This window comes from Ceratotherium simum, chromosome 10 (genome assembly GCF_057802395.1).
Source record: "Ceratotherium simum simum isolate JZ-2026a chromosome 10, ASM5780239v1, whole genome shotgun sequence".
In the NCBI taxonomy this organism is placed as follows: Eukaryota; Metazoa; Chordata; class Mammalia; order Perissodactyla; family Rhinocerotidae; genus Ceratotherium; species Ceratotherium simum.
Genome location: NC_141909.1, coordinates 76,931,915 through 76,952,115, shown reverse-complemented (window position 1 = coordinate 76,952,115; position 20,201 = coordinate 76,931,915). Strand labels below are relative to the sequence as shown.

The following is a 20,201-nucleotide window of genomic DNA, read 5'->3' as shown; positions in this document are numbered from 1 at the left end:
AGCCTTCAGGCCTCTGTCATTTCCCAGGGCTTGTCAATGTTGTTATTTCTTGGAATCCATACTTCCATTCGACTTCTGTAGTTTGAGGAGGAGGATGCAGCATGCTGTACTATTTGTCATCTTGATAGGAACCCATGATTTCTCTGGAAATTATTGGTGTGTATTACTTTGATGAGAATCTTTAAGTGTATTTGAAATTTAAAATGTATATTAGTTTATATTATTGTCACATATAGAATTTTATGGCATGACATTTGGTGAAGAGTGCAGGAGGTCTAAAAACCAATAATATTTGTGAAATGCTGAATATTAGCATGATTTGATGAAGTTGACAGATGCAAAGTGCATTTTGCATGTGTCTTATTTTGTAGATGAGGAAAAAGTCTACAGAGAAAATTTTTTCTAGAGAAAAAATTACCCAAGCCAGTGGTTAGGGGGTGAGAAGTCTTGATTTTGGATAATATAACCAGGTATGTTTTCTGAAATGACTTCAGAGAAAAAGAAAAAGAAAATCATTGTTAACACATGCTCTACACTCAGGTCAGAAAACCTTTTAAACAACATTTGGCCATCTTTGACTTTCCTACTTGTTTCTTTCCTACCAAATGGCGACCAGGGACTAGCCCTTGACATTGGAATGTTCATTATTCTGGTGTTTTCTCTCTTTTTTCCTGTATCCCTTTATTAGCTATGACTTGGATCCACCTCCCCATCCCTACACTCTCAGATCTCTCTCACATTTTCCAAATTGATTCCAGAGTGCATGAGTGGTAGACACAATGGGGAAGAAGAAAGCAGGTTTAGTCATGAATGCTATGTCTCCCTTGCTTCCTTCTTTCTCTTTCTAGTGGACACACACACACACACACAGCCCAGAAGCTGTTTCAGAGCTCCCAGTGCTGTACACTGAAATGGATTCTTTGATTCCTGTCATGTTTCCTCATGATTTTACTTGTTGTGTCCACATTCTGTCGGGAAAAAGAACCTGATGGTCTTCCAAAATCTCTGACTTTACTTTTTGTGTATGTTTGTTATTCTTTGGCAGAGTTACGGATTCCTCTTTAATGTCCTCTGGCGACAATGACAACACAGGGTGAGTTAACTTGACTGATCTGAGTGGTGAAAGGTGTGGGGAGCCTTGATAGCAATAACAGGTTTCCTTAAGAGACTATAAGCTTCTGTAGGTAACTTTCTTTCTGTTTGGGTCTAGGTGGCAAAAAGAAGAAGGAGTTGTAAGAGAGAGACTTCTTACTCATAATTTGTTTGTGACCCTTAAAAACTAGTAGCCAAAACTTTTAGGAAACTATCAGAATGCCTTTGTGTAAGACTCTGCCTGAGTGGGCCATGGGAGGAGAGAATCCTGTTTGGAGCGAGGGGAAGGTAGCCGTGGACAGGGAGCGGGGAGCTCTCCGCAGAAAAGAATGAAGCTATACATGTCGCCTGGTCTGTAAGTGTTCGCTATCATCACTTTAACAGTATGATCTGGGGTTTTAGAGAAGCATCATAAATAATGGAAGAAAATACATTACCACTTCAAGTGGTTCTCAATGGGTAGAGGAATTATAGATTAGAGGAATTATCCTCCTTTGGGCTTTTCTGAATTTTCTGAAGTGTCAGTAATGAACTAGTACTTTAGTGTTACAAAAGAGTCTGGCTGAAATCTGCTAAATTACCACATCCCTATCACTCTAGAACAGTCTCAGACAAAGAGCCTCATACTGCAAAGTGAGAGATGTGCCAACCCCACTCCTTTTCCTCGAGCTATGATTTTAGATAAATCCCTTCACCTCTGTAGGCTTTGTTACCCCTTTAGGGAATAATATCTGACTTTTTCAGGTTAGGGAATACTTGCTCATGCTGACACTCAGGAGAATTTTCATTCACAATAATAACAATAGCTCCGCTTCTTGAGCCCATGCTAGATGCAGCTGTATATCCATGATCTCGTCAGCAGCATCTTACAGATGAGGACATTCAGGCTTTGAGAAATGGAAGGACTTACCTGAGGTGACACAGACAGAAAGTGAGAGCTCCAGGATTCGACAGGTCTCTCCACCTGCAGGCACCAACCAACTACTCTAGTTAGCACAGGACAACTGGCCCCAGTGGTTTCTTTGCAACAAGCTCGAGGACATGACTTCTACCCAGGATGGTCTAAAAGAAAAGCACCGGATCGGGTTGGGGGTGGATCTGGGCTGTGGTCCAACTGCAAGAAGGGATGAGATGGTATGGCACCAAGCAGATCTGGTGACATGATTCTGACCCAGAGCTCAGTGTCCACGTGCGCGACAGAGGAGGTGAGCTGGGAGGGTGGCCCTGTCCAACTGCCAGTCTGTGGTGAGGAAACAGTACCACGTACAGCCACGAGATCACAAGGCTGGGGAAGTGGAGAGGGCTGACTCGGCTGTCTGTGGTGTGTCTGTTTGCACTCCTTTGTGGCTCTGTGAGCTGCTATCAGCCCCAGGGGCTTGGCCCACTGGGAACCATTCTCAGTAAAACTGACCCCACGTCCCTGGCTTTAGGAAGTATTCTGGGTGACCATTCTCTAAATCCAACCCTGGATCCAGGGTATTACCTAACCTAGCTTAATCCTCAATCTAAAAGCTCAAAGGACACGGGTACCCCTGGGAGGAGGAGCACACTGTCAGGCTCAAGGTCTATGTTGGGAGAGGCCATGCTCCTGTCTCTGGTTGATGGAAGCACAAGGGAGACCCTTCATGAGGTCACAGCCACCTTCATTTTGCATAGTTTTACAACCACCCTAATAATTCTACCCTAAACTTGTGCAAAATGTTTTAAAACAGAGATAGGTAGACTTCTCTACTTTCTTTTTTCCCCTACCCCTTTGCTGGGAGACAGTCTTACCTTCTCTGAGGTGGGGCTGGGCCCACGTGGTCACCCTAGAAGCGCCTGCAGGAAGGGCAAGGCCCTGAGCCCCCTGCAGGAAGGGATATGACTAACCACTGGCAGAAAGAGCCTCTTCCCAGGGCATGCCTTTGTGTCCCCCGAGATTCACAGAGAGAAAGGGAGTGCTGAAGCCAGACTCAGGAGAGGAGGATCCCGCTCCTTTCCCATCCCCTGCAGTCTTTCCTCGTCAGCAAGAGGAGGGAGGTGTGGACTAGCTGCTCTAAAATCTGACTCTAACACTTTCAGGTCACGACAAAATCAGTGATGTGTGAGGAGGCAGCTCTGGCCCGCATACCCATCTCAGCCCACGTTTGAACCCAATGTCTGCCTTCTTTCTTCTGACTCGGTACCCTGCCCTCCAGGCAGGAGAGCTGGCAGAGGAACACCACTGGGAGCTTCTGGCACAGAATTAGTCTGTGCACGACCACTGGTTGGTAGAAGAGAGGCAGCAAATTCCAACCCACAAGAGAGGTGTGTTGGGTTTGGTCTTTCTCCACACCCACCCTCCCTGGGCTGTGCTTCTGCTGAAATCATGTCCCTAGCACAGGCCACAGTGGCAGGCAGAGACAAGTGGGCTGGCGACCCTCCCTCCCAGATCCCACAGGCGGGCCCTGGGCTCACCAGGAGAGGCGGACTTCACGGGCTCTTCCCAGCCCAGAAAAGAGTGCAACACACATCTGCCATAGAAATATTCCTAAAACAAGCTAAATCTTCAAAGGCAAAATCAGAATTCATTTTTGGGGATACACATAAATTTTATTTAGTTGCTACTTAATCTATGGCTCAATCCACACAGTCTTTGTTTCAGATCTTGTACATTTTTAAATTGTTTCGTCTATGCAAAAATCAGTCTAATCAAGATTCTGGAGAAATGTAATTAAATGAAATTTTGTTACCTTTTCAAGGTTTTGTTTTTCTGAAACTGACATCTACAGAGTCAACCTCCGTATCCTAGAGACAGGTGATCTCCTGTTTCTAAAGGGCACATTCAGATAAACAGAAATCACTCAACACACGTATCTATTCAACATTAAGAAACGCACAGTCTTGTTAGGAAGCAAAATTTATTTGTCATCCATACCACATATAAAGTGACCAGAGCCTCAGAGACAACTGTTTTGTTTTTAACTAAGGTATGACAGCATGAACTAGAAAACCGTACATTTTCAGCTCAACAGAGTTTCAGCATAGTGCAACATGTGCCATTTAAAAAGTTAAAATAAGGTGCATTCATTATTATGTGAATCACATGAAGCTGATTTTAATCCACAGTTGAAACCTTGAGGACATTAAGGAAAGAATTTAATATATTTTCAGTATTAGACATTTTAAAGATTAGGTTTCAAAGTGTCACAATAATTGTCTAAGAGGCGATATGGAAGTTAATTACAGAATCTTCACATAATCAGTCAGTGGTGAGCATTCATGTGAAAACAGCCCCCTGGATCACACACAGTCACAGCTCGGGGTCAGGTGTTTACTGTCATCCAAGGGGGTGGGGATCATACTGTGTGAACCTCACGCTGACATCACCTGCTCAGATTAAAGTGAATTAAATTCCCTAGGGAAAGCGATATATGAAAAATTATATAGAAAGAAGACTACTGTAAATTACCTTGCATTTTCCTCCTTCTATCTCCCAAAAATCAATGGGAGGGGGAGGGCAATGTAGGAAATGCACAATTTCAAAGATGAAAGTATTTAATTAGAATCAAGAAAATGTATTCCTCCTTGCAGGTGATCTGGCAAGCGAAACTGCAGGTGACTGTATTCGTGATGAGGGTCATTCTTTCCCCAGCTCAAGTGTCTGCTCCCCCCTGGCAGGTAGAACCCAACTACCCCACTTTTATTTAGGTCCTGCCACTCTGGCCCCAGCTCACCCACCAGTCCTGGAACACAGATATTTCACGACCAGAAGCACTGTTTCTAATTCTAACCTAGCCACATGAAAAAGAACCAGTTTGTTGCCTTTGAAGCCACAGTTAACAACTCTAAAATCCATCTTCAATCTCTCCCATGCCTCCTGCCCTGCCAACCTTGTGGGGCAGGGCAGGAGGGATAATTCACATATGAATGAATTATATACATATTTTATGTTCTTTAAACCTTGTTAGAATTAGTCTGATACATTTTATTTATTCTCTTATTTTTTAAACCATTTTATTGAAGTATGATTGACACAGAAAAAGCTGTACATAATGTATACAGCTTGATGAGTTTGGAGATAAGTACCCATGAAACTGTCAACACAATCTATGCCATAAACCAATCCATCACCACTCTCTTATTATTATTATTATTATTATTAAACACTTAAGATCTATCCCCTTAGCAAATTCATAGGTATATAATACGGTATCGTTAACTATAGGCTCTATGCTGCACGGTAGATCTCTAGGACTTATTTTGTGTAACTGAAACTTTGTACCCTTTGACTAATTAGTCAAAGGAGGAATGAATTAAATTTTAAAGGCAGGAGAAAAAATTATGTTATTTTTAAAAAACCATTGTGAATCTTGTGCAGTAAAATTTTTATCCAAAGTGATAACCATTCCTAATGCTTTAGTTTCATCAATTTAAAATCTCCACACGTTAGATTTTCTTAAAATGGGGTGCAGTGTGTAATTTAAAGCTGGGGGAATAGTAAAGAGGACTGAGAGGGGAAACTTGATTTCTAAAAATAACACCTGTAGTTATTTTGAAAATAATCTTTCTTGTAGTCGTCTCCATGAGAAATTTAGCATATATCTAGATATGCACTGCCCAATACAGTAGCTACTAGCCGCATACGGTTTTATAAATTTAATTTAAATTGATTGACATTAAGTAAAATTAAAAATTCAGCTCCTCAGTCTCACTAGCCACAGTTCAAACGCTCAACAGCCGCATCGGCCAGCAGGTACCGTGCTGGCTAGCACCCACACAGAACATTTCCATCATCACGGAAAGTTCCACCAGACAGCCCTGCTCCAGAGTTTTCATAGGTGATAAAAATAGATAGAAAATATAGCTGATAAAGCTTTTAAAATAAGTAACCATTTAGATTGGATAGTTCTATACTAAATATTTACCAACTAAAATTATACAATCCAAAATATATAACGTTGACAGGAAACATTGACATTAAAAATAATGTCAATTATTTTTTATGTCAATTATTGTCAATTTGTGTCAATAATGTCAATTATTATTTTAGTTATTCACTAATTATTGAATTGTGTGCTTTTAAAAGTATACACAAACATGTTTGGGAAAACTGAGTATGCATTCTTGAACTCTTCAGTTTTGTCCTATTCCCACTATTTCATTTCATATCTATTGCAGAAAAAGCAAGCTTGATTTTGTATGTCCTCAATAGGTTTTCATAGCCAAAACCTAAATGAGAATACGTGGATCATATGTCTGCACTAACGCGTGTACACACACACACACACACCACTGAAGTACACTTTTACTAGACATTAGTTGCAGTGAGGATTATTATTCTGGGGTCTCAAGTTCTATGAGTCAGCTGATTGCTGCACTGAAATGGACCACCAAACTTCATCGGTTTCGGTGACATCTTTTATCAAATATAAGGTATAAACCATCTTCTAAAAAAGCTTGTAAACTTGGCACACTGGAAAATAGTGAATCTCTGCTTTTTCCCTCAGTTGAACTAAGAAATCAACTGTTCTGCTTTACAAAAAAAATCCGGTTTTTACTGGTTAGCTTATTTTGAGAGTTTCTTCAGGTTATCTGTAATTCTGTAATTTCAAATGTCTTCCATGCTTCCTGTTAAAAAATTGTTAAGACTCTTGAAATAATCTCATATTTAAAGGACCAGGGCCTGGCTGGCCCAGCAGAGCAATAGGAAGTAGGGGTGGAGCCATCCTCTGCTCTGCACATTTAGTGCAGTTCACTTAGCTTGTGTTCAGGTGTTCAAGCAGAGGCGAGGAACCTCCCTCCAGCGTGTGGTAGAAGATAGTTTTGTATTTAGAGGTGTTACAACAAAGAAATTCTGAGATTCCCTATCTTGCAGCAATAGCCTTCAGTGTCGTGTGGACAGGCCTGTCAAGGACAGATACCCAGGTTAATCCTCAAGATAGACGGGAAGGAAGAGTGTCTAGTGGCAAAGAGGGTGGTTGTGGCGTTGGACAGACCCGCCACCTAACAGGTGGAAGATCTTGGGCATGTTACTTCATCTCTCAGTCCTTCATTTCCTCACCTGTAAAATGGAGATAATAAAAGTGCTTTGGGTCACTGGGTCACTGTAAAGATTGAAAGAGCTAATTTATGTAAAGTGCCTAGTACAGTACCTAGAACACAATCACCCCATAAATTTTGCTATTCGCTGCCACTGTTAATAATAGTTGTGTCGTCATTATTTCTGCACACTTGTCACCCTGCCACACGTGGGATCTCCCTGCCCCTTCTCACAAGGCTAGAAAAGCACACTTCTAATGTCTGGCAGCACAGAAACAGGTTCTGGACCTTTGCATATCCCTCTTTAAAGCTCGCCAGCCCTGGTGCGACAAAGAATCACAGTGACCAGTGTATCTGTCAAATTTTGTACTGATATTTTGGGCATGCAAACATCATACAATCTGTATTGAAAATGTAGTGACTTCTGAAATGTAACATTGCTTATTAAGCCAATAAATTGTTGGAGAATTTTGGCCCAGAACCGTGTTAAGCTCCAGGATGTGTAGAGTACAGGATTAGGGACACCGAAGGAGAAGGGTCATAGGACTTGCTCTCAATTTGCATGTATAAATACTCCCCTTTCTAAGGATAGAAGTTATGCTTTCAACTCCTACCTTTGAGGACGTGAAGAATAAGTCAATACACATAAAGCCCTTAGAATGGTGCCTAGAACAGAGTAAGTGCTCAGAATGTGTTAGTCCTTATAGCAATAATTATTATTGAAATTATCATTATAATTTCTAATAGTTTGTTGTTAATGCCATCAAGTCAATTTCTGACTCCTAGTGACCCTGTGCAGAGTGGAACTCTGACTGGTCTTTTTTGTGCCATCCCCTCATCTTCTGGAGCTGTATCAGACAACACTTCTCTGCTATTCACACAGTTTTAGGGTTTTCATGGCTAATTTTCTCAGAAGTGGGTGGCCAGGTCCTTCTTCCTAGTCTGTCTTAGTCTGGAAGCTCTGCTGAAACCTGTCCCTGCTGATATTTGAAATCCTGGTGGCAGAGCTTTCAGCATCACAGCAACACGCAGCCGCCACAGTGTGACAACTGACACACGGGTGGTGTGGCTCCCTGACTGGGAAACAAACCCGGGCTGCGGTGGTGAGTGCTGAATTTTAACCAGTAGACCAGGGCTGGCTAGTCAGTAGTAACAGCAAATTATTCAATCTCAGGAGGGAACACTAGACAAGGCTTTTCACATTTCTGGCTTTTCCTTGTCAATGAAAATCTGCCCCAGAATGAAGTTCTGCATAAGGAATGACAGTTCTGGGTTTGTGTTCTGGGTCTGCTGCTTCTAAGCCAATGACCTTGGGAAGGTCACAGCCTGCTGGGCCTGGGCTTCCTTGTCAGGGAAGTGAGGTGCTTGCAAAGTCCTTTCCAGCTTGAGAACGTGGACTCTATGACTACTAAGACATGTAAAGGATCCATTTAAAATTTAAAAATCTGTGCTATGTTTTATGTTTGAAAAGTCTGCACATAAATTAGCTGATTTAAAAAAATAAATGTTTCTAAATTTTTTTTATTCATGCAAATACACGTCTATACAAATGCAACATGAATACGTTTTTAAAATCTTATATTTACAAAGTTTACAAAGCACCTAAATGTGGGCTTTTAGTGATTATGCTGAAGTTCATTTCAATGGAGTTTTCAGAAATTTTTTAAAGACTTGGCCCCTAAATTAAATGTAATTAAAAACATTCTGTATAGTCAGCCCTGAGTCATTTCCACTTTACTCCTTTGAATCCACCACGGTTATCACTCCCAGAGAAGTCTTTTGCCTTCTTTATACTTATCTAGGTCCAGCCTGCCCCTTGAGACCCATCAGCATCCCACTGCCTTCAGAAGCCTGTCTACACTCCAGAGCACACTGTTCAGGACTCTGAGTGTCTGCGGTGTGTCTATGTCACTCCTCCAACACTGAGCCTAGGCTACCTTCAGTCATTTGACTTTCATACGCAGGCCACTCTTTGCTAATTTGAGCATTTCTTAGCAGGTGCTGCTTGTTTCTAAGTATTCACAGTGCTTAGCACAGTGAAGACACAAAGGCTGTGTGATTTTAGGCAAATCACTGAACCTCTCTGTGCATCAGTTTCCTTACTTGTAATGGAGACTATCAATACATGCCTCATAGCATTACTGAAAAGATTATATCAGATAATATATGTAAAGCTTTTACCTAGCTCACTAAATAGTGGAAATCATATTAGCAGTAGTACAGTCATGCACCACATAATGATCTTTTAGTCAACAACAGACTGCACATATGACAGTGGTCCCATAAGAATAGTACCATATAGCCTAGGCGTATAGTAGGCTACACCATCTAGGTTTGTGTAAGTGCACTCTATGATGTTCGCACAATGAAATCACCTAACGACGCATTTCTCAGAACATATCCCTGTCTTTAAGCAATGCATGACTGTAGTAATAATAACACTGATGAAAAGTCACGTCCAAGTAGATATGTGCCTACCTTAAACTATATTAAACCCTTCATATATCGTATCTCACCCAGCACTGCAAGGTGGGTTCTTGTGTCATGCTCACTATATAGAACCAGACCAGATGCTGAGGAACGTGCCCCAAACCCAGCGACAGGAAGTGAGAGGGGACGTGAGCCCAGTAGTCTATGTCCAGAGCCTGTGTTCCTTGTCACTTTATTAATGAGACCACGTAACTATTGGTTTAATGTCTTTTCCTTTTACAATTATAAACCTGTTTTCACTCCAGTAGAAACGGCCTCTAGTGTCAACATTGCTTATTCAAGACACATCACTCTCCCAGGTCTGCAGGTAGAGGTGGGTCCCCGAAGAGGCTAGGTTTTCAAGCCAGTGGGGCCTCCTGGAATAAGTCAATGAGAGCCAACTGTAACTAGATGTAAAACAAAGCCTGAAAAGTGGAAGAAACTTCCCGCTAACAGTAAGACTGGGAGAGTGAAATAAGCTTCGAAATACACTGTGTAGAACAAACTCTCAGGATTTGTCAACAGGTCTAAAAAGCATGACCTTCTGCAGTGGGGAGACTTGAACGAGAGCGGCCTGAATCAGCCTGCCCCGAAGCCTGGACCAGGTCTGCTTTCCACCCTGTGCACGGTGTGTTTGTGTCCAGTGCGCTGGGGGTGGGAGGGTGGGAGTGGAAGCCCTGTCCCTGTGATCCACTTCGTGTGGGATGAGAGCATTCGGAGGGAGCAAGGTCCTCTGGGCCTGTCCACTTGCTTCTAGCCGTGGCTCCTGGGTTAGTGCTCGGGGCAGCAAGACCAGTCTTTTTGGTTACTTTGGTCATAACCTCTGGATCCAGATGTTTCAGAAATATCTGGTTTTCACTTGAAGTCATCCCAAATTCTCAAGTGAAAATACACTCACATCTGAGAAATATTTGGTCATGGGGCTGAGAGGGGCCACCTCTGTCCCAAAGCCTATTCAGATGGGGAAAAGGTCCTCTGTTTCCTTTATTGCTGGATTTGCTGCTTCTTACACGGGATCCTGAATTTACGAAAAGAGGTTGGCTTTAATAATAAGCATTTTTGCGTATTTAAAATAGCTTATGTTCTCACAGCTCCAAACATTCCTAAAGTAAAGTGACCAAATCAATTTGGTGATTTGAAATGATGAAGAGTGCCCATGAAAACAGCATCCTTCTATACTAACTGTCCTAACTTCGATAAATGCAGCTTGGTTCTACCCTCAAGTTGGTCCCTAGAATTCACGGAAGTCCTGCTGAAAATCTGACTACTGCTCTTATTTCCTGACCCTTCTGGACTGTAAACCACAGGGTCATGAGGTTAGTGTAAGGATGGGGTGTGATGTCAGCCAACCTGCATCCTGGGAACTGCGCGCTCAGTAAGAATCACGTAAGTGTTTTTGCCCTGACTTGGGCTCACCCAGCCTTGCCTCTAGGACATCACAGAACTAGCCTGAAGGTCAGACACTCAATCAACCTCCAGTGAGGCCCTAGTTCTCTTGACTTCCTCACTGAGGACTTCTGATCTGGGCACTGGAGAAGGAAGGTGGACATCTGTACAGCGAGAGAGTAGGGAGAGGAGTGTGGTTGTATATATGTGAGCAAGTGTGCACACACATCACATACTGGAGATGGTGGGTGTGGATGGACGATGAATGGCTGGATGGCTGATCTGACTGTCGAATATTCTGGAAAGTTCACAGGTGGGTCATGAACAGGACAAGGAACAGACTAGCCTCCATTATGCCAAGAAAGAAGTCTGACTGGACCTTTTCCCTCTCACTGAGCTGTCAATTAAACTGTAAATTAAACTGTCATCCACATGTCATGTGTCATCTCACTGTCATCCACCATGGCACATGTGGTGGATGACAGTGGTATCGTCCTAATGGAAGGGGCAGAAGTTCAATTGAGCCTGATGAATTAGAAAATAACCTCAGAAACAACAAGTGGCCCAGCAATCGGTGCAAGGCAGCACTCTGCAAACGGAATCATCTATCAGGGCGCAAGGTGAGGACTGCCTGGCACAGCCAGCAGAAAAGGCTGAGAGGTCCTAGTCATGCTGAGATATTAACATCATTAGTGCTGTTGGTACGACGTTAGGTCTCAGTCAGAGCTATATGGCATGGTCCTCAAACTCAAACATGCATCAGAATCATCTGGAGCGCTTGTTAAAAGGTTGTAGGGCCTCACACTCCGAGTTCCTGGGTCAGTAGGTCTGGGGTGAGGCCTGAGACTCTGCATTTTTAACGTTCCCAGGAGATGCTGATGCTGCCGGTTGGGGCCCCCACTCGGAGGCCCACTGCTACACGGCAAGCAGAAGCCGAGGGTAATCGATCATTCTGCCCTTGGCAGCTCTACATGTTGTGGGTTATTGTAGCCCAGTTTGGATTGCTAGAATTGAAGAGGTTGATAGAAATGGTAGATGATAAAAAAGGATCAGGAAAATGATCAAAAGGATATAAGATAAAATAAATCAGAAAAAAATGATGTAATTGGGACAATTTTATTTGGAGAAGAGAACAATATTGTTTAATTGATGTTTTCAATACATAAGTGTTTTCTGTGACTAGGGTGTCTCTGCATCTCCAGAGGCTGGGCCGAGATAAACAGAGTTAGCGTGTACTGAGGAAGGCTGAGACTAGGAGCACTAACGCACTGCTCAGCACGGGGGGAACGTGTGCAACTTCAGTTTCCAAAGATATCTTGACTTAGATGATTTAGATTCCATAGAGAAAATTCCACTCCATAAATTTTCTTCCAATTGTTAGATTCTATAGTATCCAACAGTAAATTTGCTCATATTTCAAAAGGATCCTGGAAGGAGTAAGGATACAGTTGGATCAAACCAATTTTCCTTTAGGTTTTAGCCCAATAACCAAGATGTCTTTGAAAGACAGGCCATCATCCCTCCTCATGTGAAAGATTTATGACACTTTCACCAACCCAAACAAGAGTCCCACAGATTCAAAGTACATTGTCTGGTGAGAAATGCCAGTCCAAGCCTTTCAGAGAATGCCATTAAGATGTTCTTTTTCCTTTTAAAATATTCTACTTGTAATTGTCTGTTCAAATAGTCAACTACCAGGGACATCAGTGCCCTGGTAAATGTTTTCATTTCTGCTCCAAACTTATTTTCAATTGAAAGTTTGTTCACTGGTGCTTGATGCTACTATTTGAATCTTTATGATTAAAACATTCCTAGATTTCTTCTGTAAATATTTTATACTATGGAGATATTTAAGGTATATATTAAAATCCACTTCAACTATGTACTTTAACATACTTCTACTGGATAAAAAAATGTCCTCGCCTCCCTGGGCAGAAAGGAAGCACAGTGGATGTAATGACCATTGTAGCCATTAACATTAACGGTATTTTTGATGCCGCAAAATAACAAAAGATTACAGATAAATGTCAAAATCAAGAGTGGGATGTTTTTAAATTTCTCTGATGTATCTGGCTAGAAAAAGGTTGCTTTAGGATGAGTTCAGTTGAATTTTAGAACACAGAGAACAAAAGTTTTCATGTCAATTATCTCCAGATGAATTCATGCCAGCACACGCAGCTCCCCAAACACAAACCACGTGTGTCAGAGAGAAAACTGTCCTTGAAAAAATGGAGGTGAAAACCTTTGTTGCTAGGTATCCTCACACATGCACACAGAGACCACTGCATATAGAATATAAAGTTTCTGAAAAAATTACTGCAAGATAATGGAAATTAGGATTTTAAAAAGTGAGAACATTAACTTGGAAAAAATATATTTATAGATCTTTACTAGATACTGAGAAATTCTAGGAGAAGTTCAAAGTTCATATCCATTGAGCACAGACTAGTTATCTATTAACTTGACAAGAATAAACACTTTTAACATATATGCATTTAAAAAATATATATTACATAGATTTATATCTAATATAAATTAATTATATACATTAAATATAATACGTATTATATCTTAAGTGTATATATTTTAAAAGTTCTTATTCTTGTCAGAGGTTAATATATTTTATATATATATATAGTTTTTTGTTTTCTCTAAGGTGCTGAGGGTGTGACAGTTACCCTTGCAACTCGAAGTGTTGTCTGCAGACGACCAGCAGCAGGACCAGCACCACCTGACAGCTTGTTAGAAATTCAGCAACGCCCAGACCTACTGAAGCAGAATCTGCATGTTAACAAGATCCTCAGGTGAACTGTATGCCCTTCAAATACTTAAAATTCGAAGATCCTTAGTCAAAATTACCAATATTTTTTTATGCATTGTTTGCTAGAGGACAGTAGATCTGTCTGCTAATTCAAACCATGTTTTTACTTCCTTGATGTAAATAAACTACGTTTGATGATTCTAAAACTTCTAACCAGATTTTAAGGATCCAACCAGATATCAAAACCATCCAATAATCATTAAAATTTTTGAAGGGGGCAAGAAGGCAATCTGTTCCTTTATTACCCCAGGCATATGATCAAAGTGGAAACACAAACACTGTTCACTATGACACCATAGTAGTCCTGTATTTAATATGTATTTTACATTTGAAATGGTTAAGTCAACCTAATTTCATGAAATAAAGTCAATCATTATTTTATTAATAGATTAAGCCTTTCTTTAAAAAAAAAGTTTAAGAAATCTCCAAGATACTTTTATTGGCACTAAATATCTTTATTTCCCATCTTCTCTTTTAAACTCCTTTAAATCATGCTTTAAATTCTGGGGGACTCCGAGACTATTCCTGCACGCCAAGTCTGCAGAGGACCTCTCCCCTCCTGAGCGTGGCCGTTCATTAGGCTTCCAGAGAAGGAGGTGCTCTCCCTCCTGCCTCCACCCCACTCTGCCTCCAGCTACCAGGAAGGAAGACGGCCCCCTTTACCGTCCAGAAACAAACTTGACTGACAGAAAGAAGTCAAGTTATAGGGATGAAAGGAAACACAATCCTGGACGGTCACAACCGGGATAATTAGCCTCCACCAAGCGTTCTGGGAGGTAATTGAGTTGTCCTAGTTACAAGGATAACGATTTCTACTGGAAATAATACAAATTCCTTGGTAGCTAAAAATTTCAATCACATGGATAAAAGATTACCTGCTACCTCAGGACCATTGGAAATATGATTGTTTTCCATGATGTTTTTAGTTCTGTTGCAAAGTTAACATTATTGAATATATATATGCATATATATGTATACACGCACACACATACATAAACATAATCATATACATCAAGACGTGCACATTTCTTAATAATTAACCCCACAGAAGCAAAGAAGCTTTGTAGGAAACTACATAAACATCCAAAAATCTTCACAATTTAAAATAAACAGTAAGGACATGTTATAGTTGAATTGAAAAATCTTAGCTAAAATCAGATGTTTTAAAAACAAGAGTCAAAAGCAACCATTTAACTAGTATTTATAAGACCATTACATACTAATGTAAGTGTATAATATGAGGTTTAAAGTAATAAATGAAGGGAAGCTCTCTGTGTAATAAGAGTGCCCTCACCTCTGCACTAATATGTTGCAACGTGCCTCCGGGCATTGGCCTTGGCTCCAAAGGAGGGAAAATGCTTAGTGAAGAAGAGAACACTAAAAGCAGACCTCTTGCATGTCCGACCACGTTGATAGTCACATCATATGTAATTTTAAACAGGAAGCTAATGTCTTAATTGTAGAAGTAAAACTTAGTGACAGGGACATACTATAAGTCATTTCCCTCAGCCCTCACATCCAGTGATGTATCAGAGGCAGCCCAGGCAAGGAAGGAGGTAGGCACGGACTTGGGAAAACCTGGGTTCAGATCCGGGCTCTCCCCTGAAGCTCTGTGGCCTTGGTTAAATTTCTTAGCGTCTCCTAGCCTTAGTTTTCTTATCTGTAAAAGTGTGTGTTTGGGGCTTGGCCAGGGGTTTGAAAGTTTGGATCCCGGGCGCGCACCGCCGCACTGCTTGTCAAGCCATGCTGTGGCGGCGTCCCATATAAAGTAGAGGAAGATGCACACGCATGTTAGCCCAGGGCCAATCTTCCTCAGCAAAAAGAGGAAGATTGGTGATGGATGTTAGCTCAGGGCTGATCTTCCTCACACACACACACACACACAAAAAAGGGTGTTTTTGTGAATACGGCCACAGAGCAGGTAAAGCAGCCAGCAGAGGGCCTGGCACTCAACATGTGGTGAACACAGTGCATATTATTATCATTATAATTCTTAGTATTAGAGATATGCAAATGGGAACCACCATTTCTACAAAAACATTATTTATTGCTTTAAAACCTCATCATGGATATTTCCCGGCCTGTGTCAGAACCAACTTACTTTAAACATTTCTCACATGGAGATGCTATTAACTTTTAAGTGATTAAAAGCAGTCTCATCATATTCAATCTACCAACTCCATCATATGTTGAAGAATTTTTTTAAAGGCATCAACTTGATTAGATTGATCATACAGTGATATGTATTGAAAATGCTTTCCCACTTTTGAAATATTTCAATCCCTCTCCTGCTTCCGTTAGTAACCTAAGGGAGGAGGCACAGATTCAAGTATAGGATTTATTCACACTTGTGCTACAGTAGAAGGGGCTTTGGAGAGATGGCATCAGCATGCAGGCTGCCAGAATGGTCCTGAGACCACCATGGGCATAACATCTGGGACAAACCAATGAGGTTAATTTATTATAAATGATTCCCCAAGGATTCTGAAATACTGGTCTTGCCACCATCTGAATGGGCTAAGCCGACGTGCTGTACAGAAATTCTTCCACTGGTTATATAGACACAGTAATAAATCCATTGCAAATGTCAGGAAGGTATCTATGTCCAAAATATCTGTCTGAGCTAACAGAAGTGATGCTCAGACACAATGATTTTACAGTATGTCTAAAATTAATTCTTCTGTGTCATTTCCTGACGAAATCCTTGCTCTTTGAAAACAGGCAATACAGTTTTTATTGCATTTAAGTTGTTTTTTGGTGAAAAGAAGGAAAAGGAGTTCAAACTTAACTTTCCATGAGCAGCCATATGGTCATTCTGCTTGTGAATTTACACAATATAGTTGATATACATCACAGTCAGATATGTATGTTATGTACTCACAAGCAAACTGAACCATTAAATAGGAGACCACCTGTTTCAAATGCATTTTACACCGTAGACAATAGGAACCAGAAATACTTGGCCTACAATATTTAATTCTATTTTTCACAATTAAGAATAACTAATAATACATTCTTAGATATAGAGAAATAGGAAAGGTGATGTTTTTCATGTTTTGTGATAGTTTTACATTGATTTATTTTTCAGAATATACTAAAATAAATTTAATCTATTTTCAATAAATGTTAGTAATTTTTTTGTTTCCTGAAAACAATCAGACTGTAGCTTAAGAAACTGCAATGGTGGATCTAATCAATCCTACTTCATATACAAATTGAAGCAAATTTCATAATTCATTTTAGAAGGACATATTAGAAACCTATATTGAAAAATGACTTATTTGATTCTGGATTCACATGACAACATTTGAAACTAGTGGTCTAGCTAACACAGGCAACCATGCAGAAAGAGTTACAACATTCATAGAAATACTAAAGCAATTCCTAATGGCTGAAAGTAAAGAAAGAATGAATAAGAATGGGGTCCCGGTTTCAGTGTTGGTAACTTATTACTGAGTTCATGTCAATAAAATCAGGTCCCTTCCAAACACAATCATGTAAACTATTTTTGTTGGCTCGAAAGAGACTGCATTCTGTTAGATACATGCAGCATTGAAAATCTAGCCTGATATTTAAAAAAAAGGCTGGAAAAAGTAACTTTTCCTCCATTTTCCTCAATAACTCAGTTTTATTTTAAAGTCCAACTAAAAACTCTAGGACTCTTTTATAACATCCTGGCCATGTCATATCCTTTCCTTTCCCACCCACCACCAATCCTCTAAACAAAATATAAAACAAAATCCCCACCCCCCAAACAAAACAATATTGAGCAAAGAACTCAACAATTTTTTTTTTAAACGGTGAAAACACTGATCACATTATTTTCACTTCAATCACTTAACTCATCTAAATGAATGCTTCACGAATGCTAAGTGTTCCCGTGGCTCAAGAGAGACTCCAATATAAAGATCTTAAGGAAAGCATCTCAGCCTTTTGGCCAGGCAGTGGAAGTGCTTGGTAAATGCAGAATTTAGTGTGCAGGATCCTCCCATGCGGAATGCTGCTACACATCGCTGGGGGACCGTGCTCTCTGGGAGAGACTGGACGGGATACAGCCACAGCAAATGAGACAGAGGGCTTTCTGGATCTCTTGGTTTCTGAAAGCGTATATGACAGGGTTGATGATAGAGTTGTAGGTGGCGGGCAGGAGCGTGGCATAGGTGTAGATGGAGGGGTAGGTGTAATCAGCTATCAAGGAATAGAGGGTGAAAGGCATCCAGCAAGCAGCAAAGGTCCCCAGGATGATGGCCAGGGTCGAGACCCCCTTCCGGGTGGTCACGTAGTGCGAGGTGGCCAGGAAGTGGTGCTGCAGGGCTATCTGATGGGCGTGCCTCATCACAATCTTACAGATCTGGACGTAGAGCTGAAGCATAAGCGCAAACATGAAGAGGAAGGAGACAGAAAGGATGGCTGCGTTGTTCTTGGTGAGAGGTCTGATCACACTGCAGGTGGACTCGTCTCTGAGGCAGTTCCAGCCCATGATGGGCAGCAGTCCCAGGCAGATGGAGGTCCCCCAGAGCATGATGAGCATGACATAGGTAAACGTGACCGTCCTCTCCGAATGGTATGTCAGAGCGTAATACAGGGAGAGGTAGCGGTCAACAGTGATAGCCAGCAAGCTGCAGACAGAGGCAGAGAAAGAGGCGACAATGAGTCCGATTGTGACCAGCTTGGTGGCTTCTGACTGAAGCAGGTAGGCAAAAACAAAATTGATGATGAGGCCAATGCCGGCCAGCAGGTCTGCAAGAGCCAGGCTGCCTATGAGCAGGAACATGGGTGCTCGCAGGCTGGGGTTATGGAAGATGATAAGGACCACAACGGCATTTTCACAGGAGATGAGGGTTCCCGAGGTACACAAGACAATGTCCCAAGGGTTGACAACCAGCTCTGGCTCTGGCTCTACGACAGGAACCTGGGAGGAGACGGCCGCTGAGACGTTCTCCGCAGCACCGGCATCTAAATAATCCCGAGGCAGCCCGCTTAAATTGACCTTCAGGTCTTCATTCATTTTAACCCCTGTCCTCTTCAACGAAAAGACAGGCTTTTTAATGTTTAGATACAGCAGGTGACAATCCAAGATCATGCAAAAAACACACAGAAAGCCAGCCACTACTCAGACACTACTACCAAATTCCACAAGCTTCGTGAATTATAAACTGTTATGAAATAAAACAAAAGCCAAAGTCTCCGTGGTTTAAAACCCACAAGAAAAAACGCCGTTTGGCACCGGGGAAAACACAGGATAAGACTTCAAAACACGAGCGTGAGTGAGGCAAGCACACACGGAATCGCGGCGGTCTGTTTGCTAAAGTGCTGGGAACACACATTTGAAAATCACATCTTGCATGCTGAAAACGAACAACTGTTTGACATCTGAGCTGCTGCCGAGAAAACCACGCCGCAGCGACAAGTCGCGAGCCGGGGGCCGCCATCCTCGATGGAATATTTAAATCGCCTATTCCATCGAACTCCCACCCTCCAAAAAAATCCCTCGCGCGCGTGCACACACTCATACACACTCCTCAGCCAGAACAAAGAGGGGTCCCAGACGTCCCCTGTGCCCGGGGCAGTCGGGGCACGGCCACAAAAGGCAGGTGTGTGCAATGAGGTGTGGAGACAGACAGACAGATGCCCATGCACTGCCGCCGCTCCCCTAGTGGCGGGGACGGGCGGCGGACGCGAGGGGGACAGACAGGGCGCCGGGCCAGGCGGCCCGCGGGGGCGGGGGTCAACAAGGGGGATTACCTTGGCGCGCCCAGGCCGAGGGGCTCCTCCGGTGCTTCCGAAGCGCGCAGGCTATTGGTGTCGCATGTCGGCGCCGGGTCCGTGGCGGCGAGGGGCGGCGGCCGCGCTTGGGAATCGGCTGGGAGGGCGCGGGGCGCGCGCTCCACGCCAGGTGAGCGGCGGGCGGCAGGTGAGCGGCGGGCTGGGCTCGCGCGCCCGGCTCTCCCCGCCGCGCGCCCGCCCGCGCGCGCCCCGCCCTCGCCCGCCCCGCGCGCGCCAGCCCGCGGGAGCCCCGGGAAGCCGGCGCGCGCCCCCGCGGGTCGGGGCTGCGCGGGGGCGCGAGGGCAGGCGAGGGCGGCCCGGCGCGGTGAGAACCCCCGACCGCCCTGTGGGAGGGAGAGACCCTGGAGGCCGAGAACTGCACCCTCACCCTCCCTGCTTGTTGCGCCCGCATCCCACCCCAGCTGGAGGTCCAGGGCTTGCACTCGGGCGGGCGCCCGGGAGCGCTGCCTGGGAGCCCGGTGACCTATTTCGTTCCTGAGGTCTCCCTGGGGAGTCCCGGGCTCCAGCGGCCAGCTTCTCCACGCCTTTCTTTAAACTGCTACCTTCACGGTCAAAAGAAATGCTTAGGGTGGTATTCAGGATTAGCAGCAGGGATGCGGGGGGAGCAAGTTAGGGAGGCAGATCTTTAAAGCAGCAAAATGCTCAG

At 42.9% G+C, this 20,201-nt stretch overlaps 2 protein-coding genes and 1 long non-coding RNA gene across 9 annotated transcripts in view; 2 read left to right on the top strand and 1 right to left on the bottom strand.

Moving 5' to 3' along the window:
* Nucleotides 1-6,017, top strand: part of LOC101406143 (uncharacterized) — a 65,885-nt gene extending 59,868 nt beyond the window's left edge. For 6 of the 7 annotated variants that reach the window (XR_015553491.1, XR_015553489.1, XR_015553490.1 and 3 more), the window contains one exon: nt 1,046-6,017. Coding sequence is in view for 1 of the 7 variants with exons in the window: in XM_087436275.1 (XP_087292401.1) it covers nt 1,046-1,084 (39 nt within the window). In the remaining 6 variants the exon portion in view is untranslated. The remainder of the gene's footprint in view (nt 1-1,045) is intronic. The other variant, XR_015553487.1, reaches the window with a different exon arrangement.
* Nucleotides 6,018-6,137: 120 nt separating this feature from the next.
* LOC147916189 (uncharacterized) lies at nt 6,138-14,153 on the top strand. The gene is made up of 3 exons (XR_015553484.1): nt 6,138-10,189; nt 10,768-11,567; nt 13,604-14,153. It is a non-coding gene; the product is annotated as an uncharacterized LOC147916189 (long non-coding RNA).
* A 3,584-nt stretch (nt 14,154-17,737) lies between these two features.
* GPR12 (G protein-coupled receptor 12) lies at nt 17,738-18,776 on the bottom strand. The gene has a single exon (XM_014791232.2). It carries the CDS (start codon nt 18,774-18,776, stop codon nt 17,772-17,774), a length of 1,005 nt encoding a protein of 334 aa, XP_014646718.1. The 3' UTR covers nt 17,738-17,771.
* Between the last annotated feature and the right edge of the window lie 1,425 nt (nt 18,777-20,201).